Here is a 24,081-nt window from a genome sequence, read left to right as displayed (position 1 = left end):
TGTTCTTTGATTTTATTTTATAGCAATTTGTGTTTTATGATCGTCGATTCAAAATATGCTGGTTAATGATAGTCTCACTAATTTGAACCAGCAAAATTTCAATATAATTGCAAAATTCTATATTTTTGTCAATTCCCACCTAATTTGATTTATGTTCACTCTCAACCAATTTTTCCTCTCTCATTTGTGGGATCCATGTTAAAGAAGAAAAGTGATTTCTTAAATAAAATCAAACGATCATTCTTAACATTTCTCAATTATAATTACTTTAATGCGAAAACTATGAAGTAGAATTGAAAAAATACTAATGAAATACTAGTATTTTTAATTTTTAATAAAGAATAAAATCCACTTATCAATTTGTGATTTTACCGTATCATTTATCTTCAACGATTTAGCTAGAAACTCAGAAGTCAGCTTCTTACGACAAGAATCCAGAAACAGAAAGCGATGCCGCTACAACTTTGATCGTTCAATTATCCACACCTATTTCCACATTTCTTCTCAATTCAAGAAACCTCAATTCTCGATTCGCTCTACCATCTCCCGCAATGCCCAAAACAGACTAAAATATAAGAGGGAAATGTTTTTCAACGATTTTATTCAACGGAAACTTGCAGCTCTGCTGCAGCCGTGGCTGCGAGGCCACCACGAACTCCAACTCAAACTCGGCCTTCTCCGCTCGAACGGCGTCCTCACCAACATCGCCTTTGACACCGCCGCGCTCAACGAATTGCTGGATGATCCCTCCAAATTCTGCTTCAAGGAAGTCACCGTCGACCACGTCAGCCTGCAATTCACCCCGTTTTCCTCTGCCGCATTCACTCTTGTAGTACGCGGCGTCCGCGTTGTTCTATCGCTTGGGTACTGGTTTACGCGTTATTGATTTTTTTTTTTTACCTTTTTGTTTGGTTTGATAGTTTGATTGATTGAATTTTCTCGTTACTGTTCGGTTATGGTGTTGGGATAAAAAAGGGAGGAGGAGGATGAGGGAGGGCTGAGGTGGAGGTTGAGGCGGAAGATGAGTGATACCTTGGCGAAGGAAAGGAATAAGGTCCTTAAGGATATTGATCCTGAGGTACTCTAATCACATATTTGCTCTTTCTGACTTGATCTTTTTGAAATGTTGCTGCAATGTGTTGGGTTTGAAAAATGTTTGGCTGTTAAGTAGAGATGCACTGTTTTACTTCTGCACCATGGAAGTGGTAATATTACTTGATGATCGTTTCCTGTTGTTGGTCCCATTGACAAATCTATGAAGTGTCACTTCTAGTACTGTCATTTGCTACCTTGTTTTAGAAGTTTGAGGATTATGGTTCAGACTACTATTTGTGTCTATGCGATCTTCATTTAGTTAGCACTTAGCAGGGAGGGCAAGCAAAGGGAAACAAAGAACCTTGATACCTTTCTCTTGGATTTCACTGGGAATGATGTTGTTCTGTAGAAACGAGCTTAAGTTCAGCGAAGCACAAATAAATTCTTTTTATGCTGAAGACTCATTTGACTCATCATTCTCCAGTTAGAATGACTTTTATGGAACAATATTCAAATCTGTTAGTATTTCATAGCTTTACTTTACTCAGTACTCTTAGTTGTCTCAGAATATGCTTTGAAATTTCTCATTCATGTATAATATTTGAAGCAAAGTATCATTTGCATATCCTTGCTGGTTTCAGGGTTGTGCCCTGCATGATGCTATTAAAAAGATTTCGGACATTAGCACCAGAACATGGAGAGATTCCTTATGGAATACTGTAACTAGACATTGTCAATTGCTGTTGGAGGATGTTAATGTACTTCTGCAATATCCTTGCATATATGATGTGGCCTTGTGCTCATTGTACTTGAAACAAATTGGAGCAGCATCACAGATTCTAGGCCACAGATGCTTCATTAAAGGGTTCATGAAGTCATTTTATTTGCCTTTTGAAGAGAGTTCATTTGATGTTGATTTTAATGGTTTTGAAATTACATTAAACCACCAAAATTGCAGAACCACAGTTTTTCCTGCAACCAATATGTCTGTATTAGTTAATTTGAATAACCTTCAGTCCATGAACTTATCTTTTCATGTTCCAGCATTAAATTTTATATTTTCCCCAGCAGATCTCTCTGTTATAATGTTATTATATGGCCACTTGTCCAGAGAGAACAAATTTACCAGGCCAGGGAGGCAGCTTTGGAATATAGTGGCAAACAAAATTAGTTCTCTGCTTCCAACTTCTAAGTTCTCATTGGTCGATGTAGTTAGAAGTGCATCACTATGGCTGAAATATAGTACTACCTACCACAATATACTTCTACAAGTTGGATATCCTTCCGATGAAGTGATGAGAAGGTCAGCTATTTTGATGTTCCATGACACAAGGTATTCAAAATCTGTGAGATCACAGTGGAAGTCGATGGCTGAAATTGAAAATGAGTTGCCATCTGAGGAAATTGCAGTGGCTAGGAGAATAAGTCGCGAAAAAGTGTTGTCAAGCAGTCTTGAAAGGAAGTTCCAGTCCACCAGGACTCCCTCAACATTGCGTCGGCTGCTTTTGCTCATTTTGAGCACAATAGGCAGTTTGTTGGTTTCACTGATGAGGGTGTTCTTTTTGGACAAAGTTCTGGCTCTTTTTTGTGCTAGTACCCTTCATTCTGGCTTTGTTAGTGAAAACCTGGCTCTACATAAAAGTGTAACCTTAAAAGTTCAAGAAATTTCAGCAAGTATATCCGCGGATGATGTCTTACAGTCTTCTGTTCATGCAAAGACATTTTCAAACATGGGGTTTTCATATCAAGACTTACTCTCATTCAGGTTTTCTGTTGATGAATTATTCATAAGATATCTGGAAAGAATATCTGAAAATTCTCTTACATTTTCCACCGGATGCTTGAATGTCCACTCCTTTTTTACTGCAAAAGCTGGTGCAAGTAGTCGCCTGAAACAACAACAGAGGATGGAAACTGATCAAAGACAGATTATTATACGAGCCGAGCCTGCTCAAATTATTAATTTTCCTGAAGCTGTTTCTGAAGATGGAGATGATGTAGATGATGTTGCTAGAACTTCAGTTCCTCAGTTAGATTGTCTTCTTGGAAATTTGTGGTCGAAATGGAAGAACTTATTTTTAACGTCTGAAAAAGAAAATGTACCAAATAAGCTCCCTCCATGGCTTCTTTGTAATATGTGGAGCTGTTTAATTGACAAAGGAACCAGTGGTTCGGGATCTCAGGTAGATTGTAGTTTTATTGCTGGTAAACTGAATTTTAACCTGGAATATTATTCCTTTGCATCAGCTGTCGTACTTCTTAGATGCCTACATTGTGCCCTTGATAGAAGGAGAGAGATTGTTTTGCGTGTCCCAGAAACCACCATCCAGGATCAACCAGCGAGTTATTTGAGCAGTAAATTTGCATCCTTTTCAAACAAAATTAGGATGGACATTCCTAGAATACTTTCTGCAAAGCATGTTCAAATTGGGGCTCTCATTGCTGGACCTACTTTTGGGATATCTTTGTCAAACAATCATTTCCATCCTAGTGCAGCGAACCCAAGCCACCCAGTCACACGGCTCTCTTTTGAAATATGCAATATTGAACTTCTCGTATCACCAAATGTTAAAGATTATGCTGGGTTATTAAGTGACATAGGACCAGAGAGCCCTGGGCTTATAGAACCTCAAGAAATTGGCAACTCTGACTCAGGGAACGGAGCTTACAGCTGTCAAGAGGAGACTTCACTCTGTGCATACTTAAAGTTTGAGGGTTTGAAGGCTTACACTGATGAGAGCACTGAGAGCAGAAAAAACCAAATTATAGACTTGAGGCCAACGACTGCAAATCTCAAATATGTGAGGTAATATCTATTATCTTTCCTATGCATCCAAACTGCTTTCATGCCCGAACTGTACACAGTTCATGATTAGAACTTGTGTATGATACCGCAAGAGGGTCTTTTCAATCACATCACACATCCACTGCTTAATATAGTGGTTGCTATTTCATTCTCTCCTGAGAATACTCCATAATATGTTCATGTCCGGTCCGCTCTCCAAAACCCATACAAAGTTATAATTACTCTCTCCGTCCCACCTAAGATGACCCACTTTCCTTTTTGGTTTGTCTCCTGGTTTGTCCCAACCAAGATGACCCATTACTAAAAATGGAAACACTTTTATCATTGCTTTATTCCCTCCCTCTTCTTATTCTTTCCACTTAACACACAAAATAAAGTTGCATTAAATCCCGTGCTGCCCAAGGAATGGGTCATCTTCCTTGGGACGGAGGGAGTGTTATCTTTCTTAGGCAAAGATTTGACTTTTAACTGTATATAGAGTTAACCTATCCTCTTTAGTGGCAGCATGAATAGTTAGTTCTTTGCACTTAATCTTCTCTAATCAACTTAACTTATTGAAGATTGCTAATGTAGGAGAATCATATTCATACATCACTATTTAGAAAGGCATCTCTTGAGGTGAAAATACATCTGTCATTCCAATTTCTATTGAAGCATATTTTAGTTTAACGCAGAACATTTGTAGTAAGAGTTCATTGTGTTACTCATATATATTTTGGCTATCACAGATTCAATATGAGGTCTTTTTGATTTGATATCCATCTTATGTATGGCAGGAAGGATCATTATTCACTTGGTACATCACTCATCTCTGTCTCAGCGGCTCTTCATTGGGTGGTTACAGGGTTTTCCTGTTTAATGTTTTTGGATGAGTTGTATGTTCTGACAAAGGTGATTCGTTTCCCATATTCAACTGGTATAAAAGTTGGAATTTTGTGCCTCCACTTGTCATATACCATAATACTATTATATCTTTATTTGGTTTATCTTTTGTACTTACATAGTTGCTTTCAATTGAAACCAATATTCTATAAGCCTGGAATGCGTATGCTGGGTGCTATGCTGGCAGCCAACACCTTAAGTACCTAGGAGGCACTTGAGTTTTCAACTGGCGCTGGTTTTGAACCTGTCAATTTACTAGTTTTTTTTCTGCATTTTAGTCTGAGAAAATATTTTGAGCTTTAATTTTGGAAAATCTCAACTAATATATCAAATTCAGTAAGAACACTAAAATCAATGTAAAAAAAGACTTTGTTGAGCTTGGAAGCAGCTTCTCTTAGAAGAATAAATCTACATTATCCATGTCTACTGGAATTTAGAAGATGTCATAATTTTGCAAAACTATGAACATGTGTTCGATACCTCCAGAAGAGGGACAATCTATTGCTCCATTTTTTTTATCTTCAATAAAAACAGCTCAGCCATCTATCTAACTTTTAGCAGTATCTAGGAAATGTTAAGTTCATAGCTTTCTCTAGAGATGATTTAATGGAAATTCTAAAAGTTATCCTATTGTCTTCTGCCTTTGACGTTGCTAATGCACCGTGATAGGCAAAAAACAAGAATGTTACTTTGGGTTGGGGGGTCTGGTCATTTCTGTCTTATTTTGTTTCAGATTTGGCTAAGCATTGGAGTTGTATTACTCAGTAGGATGGTATTTAGGATGAACGGATGACTCATCCCTTAGCCAAACTTCTTTTCCTGTTAAAATTTTTATATTTTCCACCACCAATAATAATAAAAGAAGTTCCTCTATGATCTTGATTATTATGTTGAGATATGATATTTTCTTCTTTAATGACATATTCTTTTCCAGGTTGTTTTTGGAGTATTATATGAGTCACGTGCCTTGCGGATGAATCTTTCTGATCGTGATTTAAGCCGTGAAGCAGCATCAGGCAGAGATATAACTCGTGTTGAATCTGAGAGCGGATTCTCGGTTAGCAGAAATCATGGATCCCATGTTACATACCCTAAAGTTTTTTTAAATGGAAAACTTGAGTTTAACTCGCTTGACATGGTTCTTCATAAGTCTCGGAAAAGCTACATTTCTGAGACCTATACAAACACCTTGCCAGCTGATAGAGAAACTGGCAACAGGGCGTCCTCAAATGACATTTCTCACAATGGAATTTACATCACTATGAAGCATTCAGTGATGGAGTTTATTTCCAAAGGACAGGACATGGATGTTACAATTGATACAATTGGATTTCGATGTATCATATTCAGATATTTGGCTGAGTTTCATGGATCCTCAGATAAATCTGAGCTTAAAAATCTATTACGCTTTCTGGATTTTTTGACTGAAGCATCAGTTTATCATAGCAATTTTTGTTTCTGCTTGGGAAACCTTGATGAAGCTGTGCCATCTACAAGCTTGTTCTATACAGCTGTTGAACCTAGTTCTCATGGCACTGAAAGTCCGCGTGATCATTGGCTGTCCGTGAAAATTGTTATTTCTCAAATTTATATGGCTGGATGCCCATTAAAAGATATTTTGGTCCATGAGTTTGAGGAATTCAATGCTGCTTTTTCTGTTAGTGGTGAATTCCAGGCAATCTCTTGTGAATGCAAGGTGTTATGCCTTCTATACAGAAGATTTTTGTTTATGTCGTGCTACAGATGAGCTTCTCAATTTTTCTTCTTCCTAGTTAAGTGAATTATTCACTTGTATAATTGATTATCTGAACTTAAATTCATAGACTTGTATGTGCTTTTTAACAGGGTGGTTCCATGTTACTTGAAGCAAAAGCCGTGACAATGTTCAACGAATGCTTTACTCTGTACTACCAATGGGTCTCAAAACTTCGTCCTTCTGGTAAAATTACAGCTGCACAAGATATCAGCAAAATGGCTTTTGTAGCTGGTAACCCCTGCATAAGCCGTCAGCAAGTCCAATGTCAAGAAGCAGCAAGAGATGGTCTGGATGCATTATGCCTGAGTATTTTGCATTTGTCTCTCATTCTTGTGGAGAGGCATGAATCTGGTACATTGTCGCCAATTTCTTTCTCTCTCCTTCCTCCCGGCTCTTCTTTTCTTTCTTTCCATCGTGCGGTCCCTTTTTTTTTCAAATGTTGTGTCTGAATATGATAAGCTAGTTTTAACAACGATGCAGGCAGAATCCAGGAACTTTTACTTGAGGTTGACTTTCATATAAACCTTGAAGTGTTAAATACAGTGAGAAAAATTGCAATCAGGGATTCCAAGTTTTCTCTGCTTTCTCAGTTCAGAGATGAGGACCTAGGACATAATCTAAAGGTTATTCAAAGTTCTTTTTCTTCTATCTCTCCTGATGATTCACTTCCCAGGTTTATAAGAAAGGGCTCATCGATCTCTCCCCACTATAAAAATACAATTCAGTCAGAGGTTGATGCTAGTCCACCAAGTACCTCAATCCCTATAAGAAGTTCTCACGTTGATACTACGAGTCGTCAAAAGTATATAATGAAAGAGTTGCAGTATTCCCTAGAGGCAGAGCGACCTGCAACAAGAAACTGCTCTGATCCTCCATGCTCAAATGACATTTGGGTTGGCAGTGGTTGTATATCCCAGTTTGATGTGACCATCTCTCTGCATGAAATAAATGTAAGTCTTTGATGAATTTCTAGGTGAAAACTGATCTGAAAATATTCCATGGTTATACTTGAATTATAGCCTGAACTCTGACTATATAGTGACTTTTTAGCCCTAACTTAAAAATATTCCATGGATGTACAAATTTGTGAAAATCAGTGATATGTATATAGTCACTATATACTTATTACTGATTTTCACTTAATATAGTCACTATATTTTACTCCCTCCGTCCCCAAAGAGTATGAACTATTTCCTTTTTCGTCCGTCCCTAAAGAGTATGAACTTTCTAATTTTGAAAAATTCAAACAACATACTACCCCTACACATCATTTTATTTACAACTTATACCATCACCATTAACACTTAGACCATTATAATAATGTGGACCCCACTCTCCACTAACATTATTTCCACTGCCCTTTCTCTCTCTTACTTTTTCCCTTATTTATTAAAACTCGTGCCGAACCCAAAGTTCATACTCTTTGGGGACGGAGGGAGTACAAATTTTTAATATTGATATGTATCTTCTAATCAACTTTGTTTGTTATCAGAAGGTACTGGATTTTTGTATATATGTTATTTTTTTTGAATAAAATCATTTACTATAACTATGGAGGAAATGATGAATACCTGTATTCAAATATTAAGCAGGCTTGTTTAGACTCAATTGTGCTCATGAGCTTTCAATATGTTCTGAAAATCATGTTGAGCAGGATTTGATGATAAACAAGCCAAACTTGGAACTTTCTATAATTTGTATGCTATGTGCCCTTTCCTATTCATTTGAACAGATGATGCTTTCTTCTTTGGAATCTTGCTCCAACTTTTTGGGAAGGGAGGGAATCTCAAATGTGGACTCCAGGCGCTGGTCCTATAGCCAAGAACCAGGGGAAAATATGGAAGAAATGGTTCCTGATGGTAATTGTTGTCTTCTCATTTTGTTTAAAATATTCCTTTCAAAGTCAAAACTCGAACTAAGATATCCATGCAACTTCTACAGGAACAATTGTTGCCATCCAAGATGTCGACGAACACATGTATGTCACAGTTAGAGATGTGCAAAGTGGATATGATATATCTGGAGAAGTCCATTATTCACTGGTGGGAGAGCGTGCACTTTTCAGGGTAATATGCTTTGACACCAATATTTCAAATTTCTTTTGCACCTTTTTATTTGAGCTGGTATATATTTTAATGTAGATGAAAGATATTCTCTGAGGATTCCTTGTTAAGTCAGCAGACTTATTAAAATCCACCATTTGCTTTGCATTAGCATTTGTAGTCTTCTTCAATATATGCATTTAGAAATGCTTTGATCTTTAGTTGGCTACATTCTTTTGAGGCTCTACATATGAGGTTGGCTTCATTTGAACTAATATTAAATTTCATATGGTTATGTTTGTTGTGTAGTGATCCCGAATAGCTGTAGTAGGGGATTGATGCCTAATTGATGTTGGACTGACAGATGACAAAGTAATGGTTCCATCATAGCCTCTGTTACATGGCTAGATGAAAGCACACTGTTATATATTTCTCCATTGTTACTTATTCTGTGTACCTTTTTATTAATCAAACAGAACATGCTATACATTTGTCAAATAGGGAGATATAGGTCCCATCTTTAGACTATCATTAATTTTCTTTTGATGTTTAATTTCTTTCATGCGGAGCGGCAAAAATACTTTTTTTTTTCTGTACTGGGAATAATACTGTACTGTTTGTTGAACAGTTAACTTCTCCTGAAAGAGGAAGTGTGTCAGGTTGGCATATTTCACTGCGATTAGTTTAGTGTGATAATGTTTTGCCCTTTGTGTATATTTTCTATATTAGTCAAACATCTATCGTTATTCCTAACTTTATAGCTAGTTACAACCTTGATGGACCAATATGCCTTTTATTACCTTAACCAAGTGGTACTTGGAGTGCCTTGTAGTCTATAGTTACAACCATGCTATCATGAGGGAAGTTTTCTTGATTGGATAAGCAATCCAGTAGTATTGGCAATGTTTGCTAGATGTACTGGCATCTCATTTGGCTTCATTTTGGTTGAAACGCGGTTGACTGAATGCCATCATCCGGCCCCTTTTAGTAAAATATTTTTATTCTGTTGCATGACTTGATTTCTTTTGCATGGTTCTTCAACCCTGTGGGTTGACCGACAACCTTTTTGATATTATCACACAATTTCTCTGTTGGATATTGATTTAGGTAAATTATCAGAAGCCAGGGAGATGGAGATCACACATTCAGCATTTTTCCCTAATTTCATTGTATGCTAAAGACAACTCCGGGGAACCATTGCGGTTGAGTTGCCAACCAAGATCAAAATTTGTTGCCATCTGTTCTAGTGGTAGTGGGTCTTCACTCTGGGAAATGCTTCCCTTTAAACCTGATGCTTATGAAGATGCTGTTGGGTTGGAATCTTCTACATATATATCTAAAAGGGCGTTCCACCTTGTGAATAAGAAAAATGATTGTGCATTGGCCTTTATAGATGGCATGCTTGAATTTGTCAGCAAACCAGGAAATTTATTCAAGTGGAAAGTGTTTGATGACCTTGGTTCAGTACGTAATAGTTTATCACCCAATAGGTTTATTACAGAGGGGCTTTCCAGCGCCACTCATGTATCAGAGGAAGAAGGTTCGACAGAGGCTGGAAATCTTCAAAGTGATTCAAATGTCACTGACATGGGATTGTTAATGACAAATGGGAACCTCATGGCAATCACGGTTAATGTGGGGAAGGTTACTCTAACAATTGTCCATGAGCTTTCAGAAACTGAGGAAAAGTTCCCATTACTGCAGGGATGCATCATGCCTAATCAAACAATAATACATATATCAGATGTTAAAGTCAGGATTATGGACAGATTTGAAGTTATTCTCTATTACTTTGATGGCCAGCAAAATTCGTGGTGAACATTTGAATTAGATTTCCTCTCGCATCCATTTTGTTTTGCAGCAATATTCTTGTGCATTTTTAGCACTTATTAGATGCTTAGCATTACATTATTTGTGATTGCAGGAAGGAATTTATTCAACCACTTAAAATCTGCGCTTTCTATTCGCAGAAGTTAGTCATTCAGGGTGCTGAAAGTCCTCTTCAAGGAGGGCCTAGTCGCTTCTTTGCTAATTTTAAGGAGGTTTGCCACTTGGTTCTTCAATTCTTTTTTAAGCAACACATGTTATCAATATAAAAAGTATTTTAATGCATTGGCAGGTGACTATATCGCTAACCGAGCTTTCCTTGGATATCGTGTTGTTTGTGGTCGGGAAGTTGAACTTGGCTGGTCCTTACGCAGTCAAAAGCTCTCTTGTTCTAGCCAATTGCTGCAAGGTTTTTTAGCACAAGCCTTCTTGGCATAAATAATTAGATAAGCTGTCTTTCTTTGTTGAAATCATGACAGGATACTATTCCATGTCTAGTTCTTGAACGTAGAAATTAGTTTACTAATTTACTCCCATAACTATGGTTTCTTTTCAGGTTAATTGCCTACAAAAATTATGACCTTCGACTTATTTTGAGGTTTCAGCAGGAGTTCTGATACATTTCATTATTTCAATAACACCTCCACCTTTTGATTTGTAGCAATTTCAACTCCCTTAATTTCTCAGAATATGATATAGTGGTCTCTTTTTTCTTTCTCCATGCACATATATTCTAAACCTTGTTTGGTACTTCCCAATTTTTTTGGGGAATCAAGTGTATCTTGATGATAAGTATTTTGTACATGGCAGAGAAATAAATGCGTAGATAGGAGTAACATTTATTTAGCAAGTTAAGATCCAGTAGAAGCGGAGAAACAGTCCCCCAATTCTCATTCCTTGTCTTTCCATTTTGGTTAGGTCGATAATCCCAATGAATTATGGGATCTCCTCATATATTCTTTTCCATATACCCAATTGGATTTGGTGTTTCCCTTCTCACTCCTTAATTTCCGATCAAATATTTGAACTTATTCTTTTTAAAGATGAATATTCTGGGGGATGCAATCAGTGTTGTTAGGGTCGCGGGGCGCACCGGGCCGATGAGGTGAAAATTTGGGTCGCGGGTCGACGAGTCGACGGGGTCGAGAGACCCACAAATCTAGGCTAATTTTTTTGCCTTTTAATATTAAATAAAATAAATATATTGCTCTAATGTTTATAATATATCAAATAATATAAATGTAGACGCAATTCATGTGAATAGAGATAAAGTGGAAAATAGAAATGATCAAAATATCAAAACAGTTCATAAGTCATAACACAATAAATAATTGAAACCATTGTCTGAAAATATCAAAACAAAGGAATATATGAAGGGTGGCAGCAAAAGATCTTGAATTGTTTATTTGATTAGGAGTGAAGAGGCCGAATTCTAAAGTGTAGAAAGTAGGTTTGAAAAGTTTGATGAGGTGCATGCATATATATATAGAGAATCGTGATTGAGATAGTCAGAAAACATGTAAGAGATTTGAGAAAATCAGAGATAGCATGTGTTTAGGGCGACCCACTCGACCCAGGTGACCCAACGGCGACCCTGTATCTCGATCAACCCACCCATGTTGGGGCGGTGATGGTCTCGACCCAGGCGACCCGGGCAACCCGAGCGACCCGAACGACATTTTGACAACACTGGATGCAATTGAGGTTCTGTCTACAACACCTTGGTTTAATTAGAGATAATGGTTGGCAGAAGAACTTTATTCGTTTCCAAAATCCTGATAATCATGAATTTGAATTTTTGGTTGTAGATAAATTGGTAGAATCCTTGATAAAAAGGGAAGAAATGAATTGCTAACATATTCTTCTGAATGTACTTGTGAGATTAATTTGGGAAACACATAGATGCAAGAGTTGTTACTTGAGTTTGTTGTCAGTTTCTTTGTTCTAATATGAGTGATGGTTTATTATTTGGTGTATTTCTGATAAAGCTTCGCATGTCAGTATGTGCAAAACCTGGTACAAATGAGTTGTTACTTTACCTTATAACTCTACGATTACTCGCTTATAACTCTAGGATGATTCTTGGTGACTATTTTTATTCTGTTGATCTTCTAACTAATTATTTGTGAGGATTGAAGCCTAGTGGTAGATGAAAGGTGTAGGCCAATTTTCATTTTCTAAGTTGTATTGGATTCATGTCAATTTTACAGCAAGAATTTTTGTTTTTATGAATTTATATTCTACTGCATGCTCTGTTTTATTAATTTTTAGGTCTAGGTCTCAGTTATCTGATCTTCCATATTTACGCAAGCAATACCTCACTCTGCTTTACATTTTCCATGAAATGTGTGTTTGACTACGGCCTCTTTTTTTACCCCTGTATATTAGCGACGTACAATTAATGTTTTTAGATGGCAGGTTGAAAACCGGTCTGGCTTGACCCTTCTTTGTCAGTTTTATGATAGTCAGGATGCATCAATATCTTCGAGACAGTCTGCCACCATATTCTTAAGGTGGTCCATCCAACTTTCAAGGCTTGTATAAATGCCCAGTACTTAGTTCATATCCAGTGAAAATATAATAGTCGAGTCTTCTATGGTTCAGCACTTATACATAATCTTGAAATGTGACTATGGATTAGCAGAAAGATGAGAATGGCAGCAATGATTATTTTATGAACTGGATGTATGTTGTAAGAACCTAGATGGCCCTTTTAATGATTACATGTAAGGCCCAACATTCAGATTCATTTTAACGACTATGGTAGCCTTTATTTAGGAGGATTGTGCGTTACATTTGTTTGTCACTGTATTTGTAAAATTCTCTAATTTTACAATTGGGATTTCATGATCATAGGCACCTATCTTTGGCAAATCAACCACCAGAAGCATCTTTCTTTTCATTACAACTTGTCCAGAAAGCTCTTTCAACTTCTCTACTTCATCTTTCACTTTTAGAAGCTCGAAAATTTGCTTGGAGGACTCGGATTATGTCATCCCAAGGTGAGGCACCTTGATTCTTCTTGTGACCTCATTGAAGCATGTACTCTAAGCTAACTCTTACTTTGCGATAGCTGTTTCTGAGATTATTGAATTGCTGAGATTTTCTAATAATTGGTAAGGTAGCAGCTTTACGAGTTGTAAAGCAGAAGTTATTGGATGTGAGTGAATTTTCTGAAAAAGGGTAAAAATGTTACAATTAATTGCCATGAATAATTTTAGCAAATCTGCAAGTAACAAAAAAAACTCATTCTCTCTCTCTCTCTCACACACACACACGCATATATATATAGGGAGATGATCCAAACAAGAATGCATCTAAATCTAGAAATGCAGCCTAAATCTTGGCCCTAGGATTAGGTGATCTAATGGTCGATAATTAACCAAAAACATTGAAGGTTATTATTAATCAGTTTTAGGTCATTTTTATAAAATCTGGGTTTTATGTTATTTTAGATCATTTTAGATCATCCTTTATTAAAATGACCTAAAAATAAACTAACAATGACCTAAAAATGCCCTCCGTATGATTTTGTTCCGCGTTTTTGTATTAAGATCTAGTTTTGCATAGATCAACAAAATGGATGTGAGTGAATTTTCTGAAAAAGGGTAAAATGTTACAATTAATTGCCATGAATAATTTTAACGAATCTGCAATTAACAAAAAAACTCATTCACACACACACACACACACCTAGATGCAGACTTTGGGCATTGAACTGTGATTTTATAAGAGTAACTAATTTGATGAATTCAAAATCTGTACCAACTGAAAATTGAAATTGGTTCTATGTTTTTCCTTCTAAAAGCTTTCATGTCAACTGAATGACTGATAGAAGTCCATAGGGTTCCATTTTAACCCAATTGGTTATAGGAGGGGTGGCTCATGACACGGTTTACAAGCATTTTCCCTATGGTACTCTTTTTTTTAGTTTATTACCTATGGAACTTGATAATGAATTTTTATGTATGGAAAACATATTATATTATGAAAATATTATGATGTCCTGAAGAGGTTTAATTTATTAAGTATTTATCATGCTGACATTTGGTTGGTTTTTTGGTAATGCAAGTAACAGTCTTTACTTTTCATGGTCTGGAAGGATAAGTTGATATTTAATCCCCTTTACTCCACTTGTACAGACTCCAAATCTTTTCCCGGCCCCTTTCTTGTTGTTGATATTTCGAAGGGCATTGAGGTATGAACTCACTCTGACATTTGGAGACAATTATATTCTGTTGTATAACTAGAATAAATTTTACTATCTTTGTTTGCGTTGTGGTATAACCAGGATGGCTTATTGATCTCCATCTCTCCTCTACTAATGATTCACAATGAAACTGATTTCACCATGGAGCTGCGTTTTCAAAGGTCTCAGAGTGAGGGAACTGACTCTGCTTCACTAATATTGAAAGCTGGAGATACTGTGGATGACACAATGACAGCATTTAACGCTGTTAACTTGACTGGTGGTTCGAGAAAAGCATTGACATCTTTGAGTGTTGGTATGCTCTTATCTTTATTTGTCCATTGGTGATGCAATGTGCAACACGGAAAACACAATATGTAGTTTGATGATATAAATCTCCACCTTAGATCACCGAGTTTTCTAGTCAATTAAGTATAGATATTTTTATTTTTTCTTTGACAATGTTCATAGAGTTGTGATTTAGGGAGAAACAAATCAAAGATTATGAAATGGTTATTTTGTCTAACAATATCACTTCTCTTTTGACTTATTTTTTTTTTGCCATTCTATTTAGTGCCTGTGTGTTCTATTTCAAATTGTGAAGAACTCGAAACTCACCCCATTCAGTATTAATCTGCAGGGAACTATGTATTCTCATTTAGACCACATTCTGGAGATGGTTTGGGTAATTTTGAGAAATCATCCATAGAGTGGTCAGATGAACTTAAAGGTGGGAAGTCCATACGCCTATCTGGGTTATTTGACAAACTAAGTTACCAAGTGCGAAAGGCATTTTCTGTTGACTCGACTAGATTTTCACTGAGCAGTGCAAATTGTGCTGTTGCATCTGAAGAAGGTTTTGTTTCTAACGTATATTTCCTGATACAAACTGTTGGAAAGACAATACCTGTTATAAACCCAGATAACTTTGGGCATGCACCTGGCAATAAAAATTCACCAGTTGCGATGCAAGAGCAGAAGGAGATTTTTATTCTTGCCACAATTAAGGTTGCAAATCTATTGCACACAGAGATACATGTCCGCTTGACTGATAAAGGTATTTGGGATTGAAAAAGTGTGTTGAGGCTTCAGTTCAGTTTGCTGGATATTTAAGAACAAATCTTCACCTTGTTGCAGATCCACACGGCACTACAGATAATGACAACATATGGAGCCAAGCAACTATTTCATCTGAATCAGCTGTCAATTTTTATGCTAATCCTGATACTATCTACTTTGTGGTGACATTAACTTCTTTCGAATCAAGCTGTAAACCAGTAAATAGTCGTGATTGGGTGAGAAAATTACAAAAGCAAAAAGGACATATTTCTCATTTGGACATTGAGTTAGACTTTAGTGGCGGAAAGTACTTTGCTATGCTGAGGTTGTCTCGTGGACTCAGAGGCACATTAAAGGTATTTATACTGAAAAATAAAATATAGTTCATATCTTACTGAAATTTGCTAAGTGGTTGGGCTTGTTCATTAGGTGGATATCTTTACTCCATATGCACTGCAGAATGATACAAATGAGCCATTATTTTGTTTTTCAGCTAACCAGAGGCCTTTATATAGGTATCGTGCATTTTTTTGGTAGATTTTAAAAAAAATATATTGATAGTTGATTTTATCACTAACAATAAATTGTTTTTGGCAGGGTTGACATGGAAGGATTAGGTACCAGTATTCCTCCAGATATAGGATCATTTTTACCTCCTCGTTCCATCAGATCATGGTTCTCAAAGTAAACATCGATCTTCTATATTTCTTCTTATTACATTGTTGCTTATGTTTTCAAAGAAACATCCATGATAGTTCATAATTAATTTTCAGTTAAATAAGTACTCCCTCCATCCCAAAAGTTGAGTCGTATTCCTTTTTGGGATGTCCCAACTAAGTTGTGTCATTTCCTTTTTTGACAAAAAACAAAATATTCTATCACTCTTACTTTATTCCATCACCTACTTTACTCTCTCTTTATCTTTCCTACTTTACTCTCTCCATTTTTCAACACAATTTCTTAATCTTCGTGCCCAAAAGTTTCGACTCAACTTAGTTGGGACAGAGGGAGTACTTAAAATGAATCCTCTTTGACTAGTCGAACTAACTTCTCAAGTGTACGGGCAGAGTTCCCATTTTCCATGCTCAATATGACAAAGTTGGTGTTCCTTAAGTTGTACAACCATCCAGATTCCAGTCTATATTTTATTGGAACCGAGAGTAACAGTCAAGTATTTCTTAAGCAGTTGGTCTAATCATTGTTACCTGCATGTCTTCCTATAACCTTTTTCTGTTTTCCTGGCAGCAATTTGGTTTTTATGTAATTACGTTCTGCTCAATTTCTTTGATAAGTTTTATTAACTCTGTGAAACTATGGTAAAATATTCCTTAAAAAGTTGGCAACACAGTTAATTTTACCTAAATGGAGTGTACATAAGATTGTCGTGCTATAACTTATATATCCTGTCTAATTAACTAAGTTCCCCATATTTATCTTCATGAGATGTGACCCAAATATAAATGTGTAATGTGTACAATTTCTCTAGTAAATCGTGACCAGAACCTTATACTTTTTTAGCAAAGTAAACTTATTTTCAGTCAATAAATTCTGATGTGAAGATGAAATCAATTTATAGTCAGCTAACTGAAACATTGTAAAGTTCTGTATATTACTACCATGTTATTTACCTTTTTTATACACCTTACCCAATGCTAGATGCCACAAATTGCATTTAAAGTTGCTGGAGGAGAAAGTGCTGGAAGCGCCATTGGACTTGGATGTGATATCAGGCCTTGCAGAGATAGACCTCAAATCTGAAGAATCTTATGGATCAAAAGATATTGTGAGGCTGGCAGTTTCTGTAAGGGCGTCAGTCAATAAAGATTCGCATATAGTATCGTTAAGCTCGCGTTATATTGTATGCAACGACTCGGATGATGTAATTGCTATCCGCCAATGCTACATGGAGGTATTCTGAAACTCGAACAACTCAATAACAGTAAATAATAATGGTGAACCTGAGTTGTGATCTGAAAATTTTTCATCTTTTTGAAAGGATATGGAAGAGGTTACCAATATCGACAGTAAAGAGAGGATAGCTTTAAGGCTGAAGACAGTAATGAGAAAAAAGAAAGTTACCAGCTTTATTGATAATATTCTCAAAAAGCATACAAAATCTCAAACTGACTCGTCATTTTTCATTCAATTCCGACCAAATGAGATGGGACTTTGTTGGTCGGGACCAATATGTGTGGCCTCATTAGGACGTTTTTTTGTGAGATTCCGAAAATCTGTTGATTTTCCTGAAACTCAGTCAGATAACATGTCCACCAAAGACAGTATTGGTGAATTTGCAGCTGTTCATGTGGTGGAAGAAGCATCTACCATAGTCTTGCATTTCCGCAGGCCACAAATGACGAATCTCCCCTATAGAATAGAGAACTGCTTACCTGATACCCCTTTAACTTATTATCAGAAGGTCTGATGTGTAGTTTTCCCATTTTATCACGTGCAGTAGTGCGCTCTATTTTTGCTTACACATATTCTTGTATTTCTAAATTGCGTCAAATGCTTGCAGGGTGGCTCTTCAGAGCCAGAGACTTTAGGAGCTGGAGGTACTATTGACTATGTCTGGGATGACCTGACTCTTCCACATAAGTTAGTTGTTCAACTTGATGGTAATTCTCATGTTCTGAGTATAAGACAATACAGTTGTGGCCAATGTTTTCATCGACTTTTCTGGGAAATACTTGAATGATATAATGATGTTTTTGTTTCAATGTAGTGGTTTAATAGTTGATAGGGTGTTTGATCTTATTGTAAAATCAGTTTAATGAGTAGTGAAGTATTGGATAAATAGAAAATCTTGAGTGTTTAATATAGCACCAAAACAGTCTTATTGTCACAATTTAACAAGTTTGTTAAAACAGGATCTTATTTCGAAGTTTAGGATAATATTATATTCCTTTTAACAAAGAAAATTATTGAACACATCTAATATTTTTATTAGCTTCAGTCATGGAAGTTGTATTAAAGAGCTTGTGTTCTCAGCAAACATCACTCTGTGTTTTGTTAAGATTGGCCCCTCTGAAATGGATAGAAATGACTTTTATGGAGAAGAACTCTTTTGCTAGATTTTAATTCCTTATACAAAACTCAGGGTGAATGTGGTATTTACACTTGGAACAATTGGACAGGGAAATTTGATTATAGTGTTTGACTGTTTGTTACTCCCTCCGTCCGCCATTAGGAGTCCCAGTTTACCATTTTAGTCCGTCCCCCGGTTCACTTTTACTATAAATGGTGGGTACACTTCACTTTCCACTAACTCATTCCACTCACATTCTAATATATAAAAATGGGCCCCACATTCCACTATCTTTTCTCACCCACTTTTCTTTATATTTCTTAAAACCCGTGCTGAACTTGAATGGGACTCCTAATGGCAGACGGAGGGAGTACATAATTACTAGTTCTACAATGAAAAAACCACCATATTCCATTTCACCAGTATACCTATGTTTATCTGTCTGGGGTTCCTACAGACAACTTTGGAGGTTAAGTCGTTACAAATATGAAAGATGGAGGAAAAGCTTGGGTAATAGCTACTTTATAGTTTAGATGGAAGATGAATCAACCACTGTTTTAATGTTTTTTTAAATGGAGAAACGAACTTTATTTCTTATGAAGCAGACATATGTTTCATTGTTCTTGTTAATGCAACTCAAATGACATGGGTTTGTGATTATGCTGTTTCCTTGCTGTAGATGTGCACCTATTGCGAGAAATCAACCTAGATAAGGTACGATCTTGGAAGTCATTTTACCGGAGCAAGCAAACCAGAGATCTAGGACTTCATCTACCACCGGAGAAGAAGCCAGAAGATCAGAAACAAACTACGTACAGTCGGTTAACGAGTATGGAGGGTGCTAAGGTGGGCTTTGAAGTATATGCTGAAGGTACCACAAGAGTGTTGAGGATTTGTGAGTTCTCTGGTAGTCATAAGGTGAATACAGGGTTCAGATCCAGCAGAAAACTTAGGCTGAGAATCTCTTATTTTTCTCTCCACTTGCTGGAATATGGAAAGCAGGTTAGGTTAATATTCACTATAGGGCCATTTCAGTACTCATTTCTTTTATGCATATATCCATCTCTGAAGTACCATGATTGACCACAGCCAAATTGAATCATCAGCAATAGTTGGTATCTGTTATATTATGAGTTACAGCTCATAATCAGGTCCCTGAACTTTTACCTTTGTATCTTGAATCCCTTCTTTATTTTATTTCATACCTCTTGAATGTTTTAGTGCTTAAACTCAGTAAAAAGGCTTGTTTATACTTTATGGAAGGGTAATGCTTGATACAACAAAATGAAAGCAGAGGAAAACTAAAATTGAAGGTCCAGGTGCTTATTCAGAAAAAGGTTCAAAGAAACAAAGCTTAGAAGTTTAAGAAAAAAATTCTTTTGCTTAATTAATAACCATGCATCCTCTGAGTAGAAATTACTATAATGAAGTGCTAGGCCATCATTGTTCAGTATTCAGTTGTGTTAGTTTTCTGAATATACCTGTTTGATGCGATGGAAAGTGTATATTGCATTTTTTCAGTAAAATTAAATACCCCAATCCTTGAGTTAATAAAAGAAGAATGAGAATGAAAGAATGCCAACAGTATCTTGTCTGGTAAAAGCTGATTACAAAAGCTCTCTCCTCAGGGTCAGATACGGCCTGCTGTTATAGAATTGTTGGATACATTTATCAACCCTCTTCATTCATATAGATGTAACTGGCAAATCCTTTGTTTGTCAGGCGTTACTGTTCTGAGCTGGAGCTAGATTTTAATTCCTTTCTTTTTTGTTTTTATTGATATTTTTTTGGTTCCGAATCTTACATTAAGCTACAATTTTGTGAAGGAGGTAAATCTAGGTGACTCGTCGCGCTATGTACCAATAATTATTGTGAGGCTTGAAAGAATTAATTGGGATGGTGTAATGACCAATCAGCTAAACTATAGCCAAATCAGAGTGCAGGTACATGCCGTGCTATTATTTTTATTGTTATTATTGCTCTCTCTCTCTCTCTCTCTCTCCTGGTACGGGTTCATGATTATATGCTTTCCTGATCATTGTTTCTAATAAATGCAGTCGTTAAGTGTGGATGAGAAGTGGGCTGGGGCTCCATTCAACACCATGCTTCGCAGGCACCAGTTGGAGAAGTCTGATACAAATGAGTGTGTCCTTCACATTGGACTAGTTTTACTTCCAACTAGTTATAATGTCAGACAAGTAAAGTACCTTTCTATCGTGCTTCAGGTAATGCAGTTTCTGGAGTTAAAGCGTGTGCCATGTGTTCTATTTTCTGAAATTCGCTTTGCACAATATTTGGTGATGTCTATTATAAAATGTGAGTCATTCTTTTCATAAGCTTTGTCAAATTCCTTCATCTTTGCAGCCTCTCGACTTGAACATTGATGAGGATACACTGATGAGAATGGTTCCATTCTGGAGAAGTTCCCTCAGTAATTCAACTACGTCCAGCCAGTACTATTTTGATCATTTTGAGGTCCACCCTATAAAGGTTTGATATCCTACTTGGTTGTATTCTTTATCAATCAGCTACAAGTACTTACTATCATCTATACAAAGCAACTGATCCGTGCTTCTCTATGAAATTAAAGATCGTAGCAAGCTTCCTTCCTGGGGACTCACGTTACAGCTACAGTTCAACTCAAGAGACTCTTAGATCTTTACTCCATAGTGTGATTAAGGTATGAGAGCAACTTGTTGAATAATTCATTTTCTTTTCTTCTCTTTCTCTAGTTTGTAACTGGTATATTGTTTTTGTTTTCAATATTGTGCTACATTACTGATCATCCTCTCCTTCAGATACCTGCTATTCAAAGAAAAACTGTTGAACTCAATGGCGTCCTTGTAACACATGCTTTGATAACACTGAAAGAATTGACTATAAAATGCGCACAGCACTATACATGGTACAGTGCTACTACCTTTTGATCTGCGCTCCTGGTTTAACAATTTGGCTTCCCTATATTAATTAAGTTCAATAGGTATGCCATGAGAGCTATCTACATTGCCAAGGGAAGCCCGCTGCTTCCTCCAGCTTTTGCTTCTATATTTGATGATCTTGCTTCATCCTCCCTTGACGTCTTTTTTGATCCTTCAACCGGCTTGCTTAATGTTCCTGGGGTAACCTTGGGTATTTCCTTGTCACTCAATATGCTTGCAACTATCATGATGATAACTTTCTCAATATTATTGCTTAATGTTCTATTTGTGAAGAAAGAACATGGCTTGCATATATTCAGTGTTTTATCTCAAGAGCACTTTATGTTTTCTAGTCATCATTTGAATTGGATTGACTATGTAAATGTGCATTACATTTGGATGTCTACAGAAGATAGAGAACTTTGGTTTATTGTGTTTTCAATATCTATGTTGTATAATTGGTTTTAGTATTACTGCATTGTGATTTGTGAGTCTGGCCTGATTGGGGACCTTTTGAAACCAGGCACTCTCAAGCTGATCAGCAAAATTGTAGACAACAAAGGTTTTTCAGGAACAAAACGCTACTTTGGTGATCTGGGAAAGACAGTATGTCATTCTCTCCTATTTTCAAAGAGTAGTTGATTTTAGTTTCCATGGTACTCAAATTTCAACATGTGTCCCACTTGCAGTTAAAAACAGCTGGGTCTAATGTGCTATTCGCTGCAGTCACTGAAGTATCAGACTCTATTCTTAGGGGAGCAGAAACAAATGGTTTTAATGGAGTGGTGAGACTTAATTGCTTCGCATCATTTCAAAAACATAAACTGGGGATCTCGCACTTAAGTGTGTGAAGTACATGTTTTGTAGGTCAATGGTTTTCACCAAGGAATTCTCAAGTTAGCTATGGAACCATCTGTTCTTGGTAGTGCTTTCATGGAAGGTGGCCCAGATCGAAAAATTAAGCTAGACAGAAGTCCCGGGGTTGATGAGGTTTGTAAAGGAGTAAAAAATTTACTCTCCTGGGACCATATATGACTGTGATGCTTGTTATAAATCAGCTTTTTCATATGAAGTTTACTTAAACAACTTGGAAGTGCAGTAGAAACGTTCCCTGAGTATTTCATCCTCCCAATCCACCAAAAATAAGTACTTATGTTCTGGGTGCTGAGGTTACAATCTCAAATCTTTTTATGTTAAACTATGCAGCTATACATTGAGGGCTATCTTCAAGCAATGTTGGATACGATGTACAAACAAGAATATCTTAGGGTGAGAGTCATTGAAAACCAGGTAATGTCCGCTGATGATGTTATGTCATGCCTAGAATGCATACCAGTCAGGTGCTTGGATAAATGTTTGTGTTCATTGTGGCTTCAGTATTGTTCTTTATGCCTGCCATAGATTGATCCAGAAATGTTGACAGTCCACTTTCACTGCTTTCTTTCTTTACTATAGGCTGGTAGGGTATCTAACCATGACCACATTTCAATATTGGTTTTCTTGTAGGTTATTCTAAAAAACCTTCCTCCAAGCAGTTCTCTCATCAATGAGATTATGGAACGTGTAAAGGGATTTCTTGCTAGCAAGTCACTGTTGAAGGGGGAATCTTCAAGTCATTCCCTCCAACACATACGGGGAGAAAGGGTAAGCGTATGCTCTATGTTTGTCTGTAGCATCTCTATCTTTTGTAGGGACACACACGATCCACTTTGTAAGAAAACTAGAACTTTGCATGAAGAAAGTGCTAGATTTGAATAAAAGTCTCAAAATTAACAATAAGGGAACATGCTTAAAGATGTAAGGTGAAAGATATGTTGATGTTCTCTCCGGTAAGATATAAAATAGGATCTATAAGCATGGCTGGGCTGCTGCATCTTTCGTTGGCAAAATTGTCGAATTTTGAGGATACATTAATTGCGTTAGTACTGCACTACACAAACTCGCAGTCTTGTTTCGAGTCAGTCATCTAAAACCTAACACATGACAGGAGTGGAGACTTGGCCCTACGATCCTGACTCTATGCGAGCACCTGTTTGTGAGTTTCATGATCCGTGTGCTGCGGAAACATTCTGGCAAAGTTATCGGCAGAATAAAGTGGAGGGATGAAGAAAAGGCAGATGAAGAGAAAGGCAGTGATGAGCAAAAGGTGAAGTTTGTGTGGAAATGGGGATTGGGGAAGTTTGTGTTGTCTGGTATAGTGGCATATATTGATGGACGGTTGTGTCGAAACATCCCTCATCCTTTAGCAAGAAGAATTGTTAGTGGCTTTTTGTTAAGCTTTCTTGATCAAAGTGATGATGAAACAAAGTGATGTGTACTCTTATTTTGCAATGGAAATTACTATAAGGCATTGTGCAGCATCCTTTGATTAACCACTACAAAAGTAGTACTAGTACTAATTAAAAACCACTTTGGATGTTTTTCAATTTCTAAAGAATTAGATTCAAAATGAAACAATATACTACCAAAGATTCCAATATTAACACAGTACAACATACTATTTCAGCATATTTTTGCCCCAAAAAAACTGTTGAAAAGA

General features: G+C 36.6%; 1 protein-coding gene across 2 annotated transcripts; it reads left to right on the top strand.

Moving 5' to 3' along the window:
- Nucleotides 1-394: 394 nt before the first annotated feature.
- On the top strand, nt 395-23,902 carry LOC121768344. Of its 2 annotated transcripts, XM_042164817.1 has the most exons (36): nt 402-864; nt 976-1,078; nt 1,677-3,841; nt 4,618-4,732; nt 5,658-6,419; nt 6,569-6,830; nt 6,960-7,429; nt 8,212-8,338; nt 8,421-8,545; nt 9,629-10,335; nt 10,446-10,563; nt 10,641-10,757; nt 12,767-12,861; nt 13,205-13,350; nt 14,491-14,546; nt 14,640-14,853; nt 15,178-15,594; nt 15,675-15,952; nt 16,026-16,111; nt 16,194-16,280; nt 17,253-17,505; nt 17,593-18,015; nt 18,115-18,214; nt 19,304-19,626; nt 20,451-20,567; nt 20,682-20,849; nt 20,989-21,114; nt 21,215-21,304; nt 21,423-21,529; nt 21,605-21,753; nt 22,066-22,148; nt 22,232-22,327; nt 22,410-22,532; nt 22,749-22,832; nt 23,049-23,186; nt 23,530-23,902. In XM_042164817.1, the coding sequence occupies exons 1-36, from the start codon at nt 584-586 to the stop codon at nt 23,851-23,853; spliced, it is 9,435 nt and encodes a 3,144-aa protein (XP_042020751.1). In that variant the 5' UTR covers nt 402-583; the 3' UTR covers nt 23,854-23,902. The 2 variants fall into 2 exon arrangements, 1 of the variants encoding a protein (XP_042020751.1); XR_006043354.1 differs by lacking the exons at nt 20,989-21,114; nt 21,215-21,304; nt 21,423-21,529; ... (5 more) ...; nt 23,049-23,186; nt 23,530-23,902 and having other exon boundaries at nt 395-864; nt 19,304-19,495; nt 20,682-20,820.
- Nucleotides 23,903-24,081: the final 179 nt, after the last annotated feature.

This window comes from Salvia splendens, chromosome 15 (assembly GCF_004379255.2).
Source record: "Salvia splendens isolate huo1 chromosome 15, SspV2, whole genome shotgun sequence".
Lineage (NCBI taxonomy): Eukaryota > Viridiplantae > Streptophyta > Magnoliopsida > Lamiales > Lamiaceae > Salvia > Salvia splendens.
Note: the sequence above shows the minus strand (reverse complement) of the source record. Positions and strands in the feature narration are given on the sequence as shown.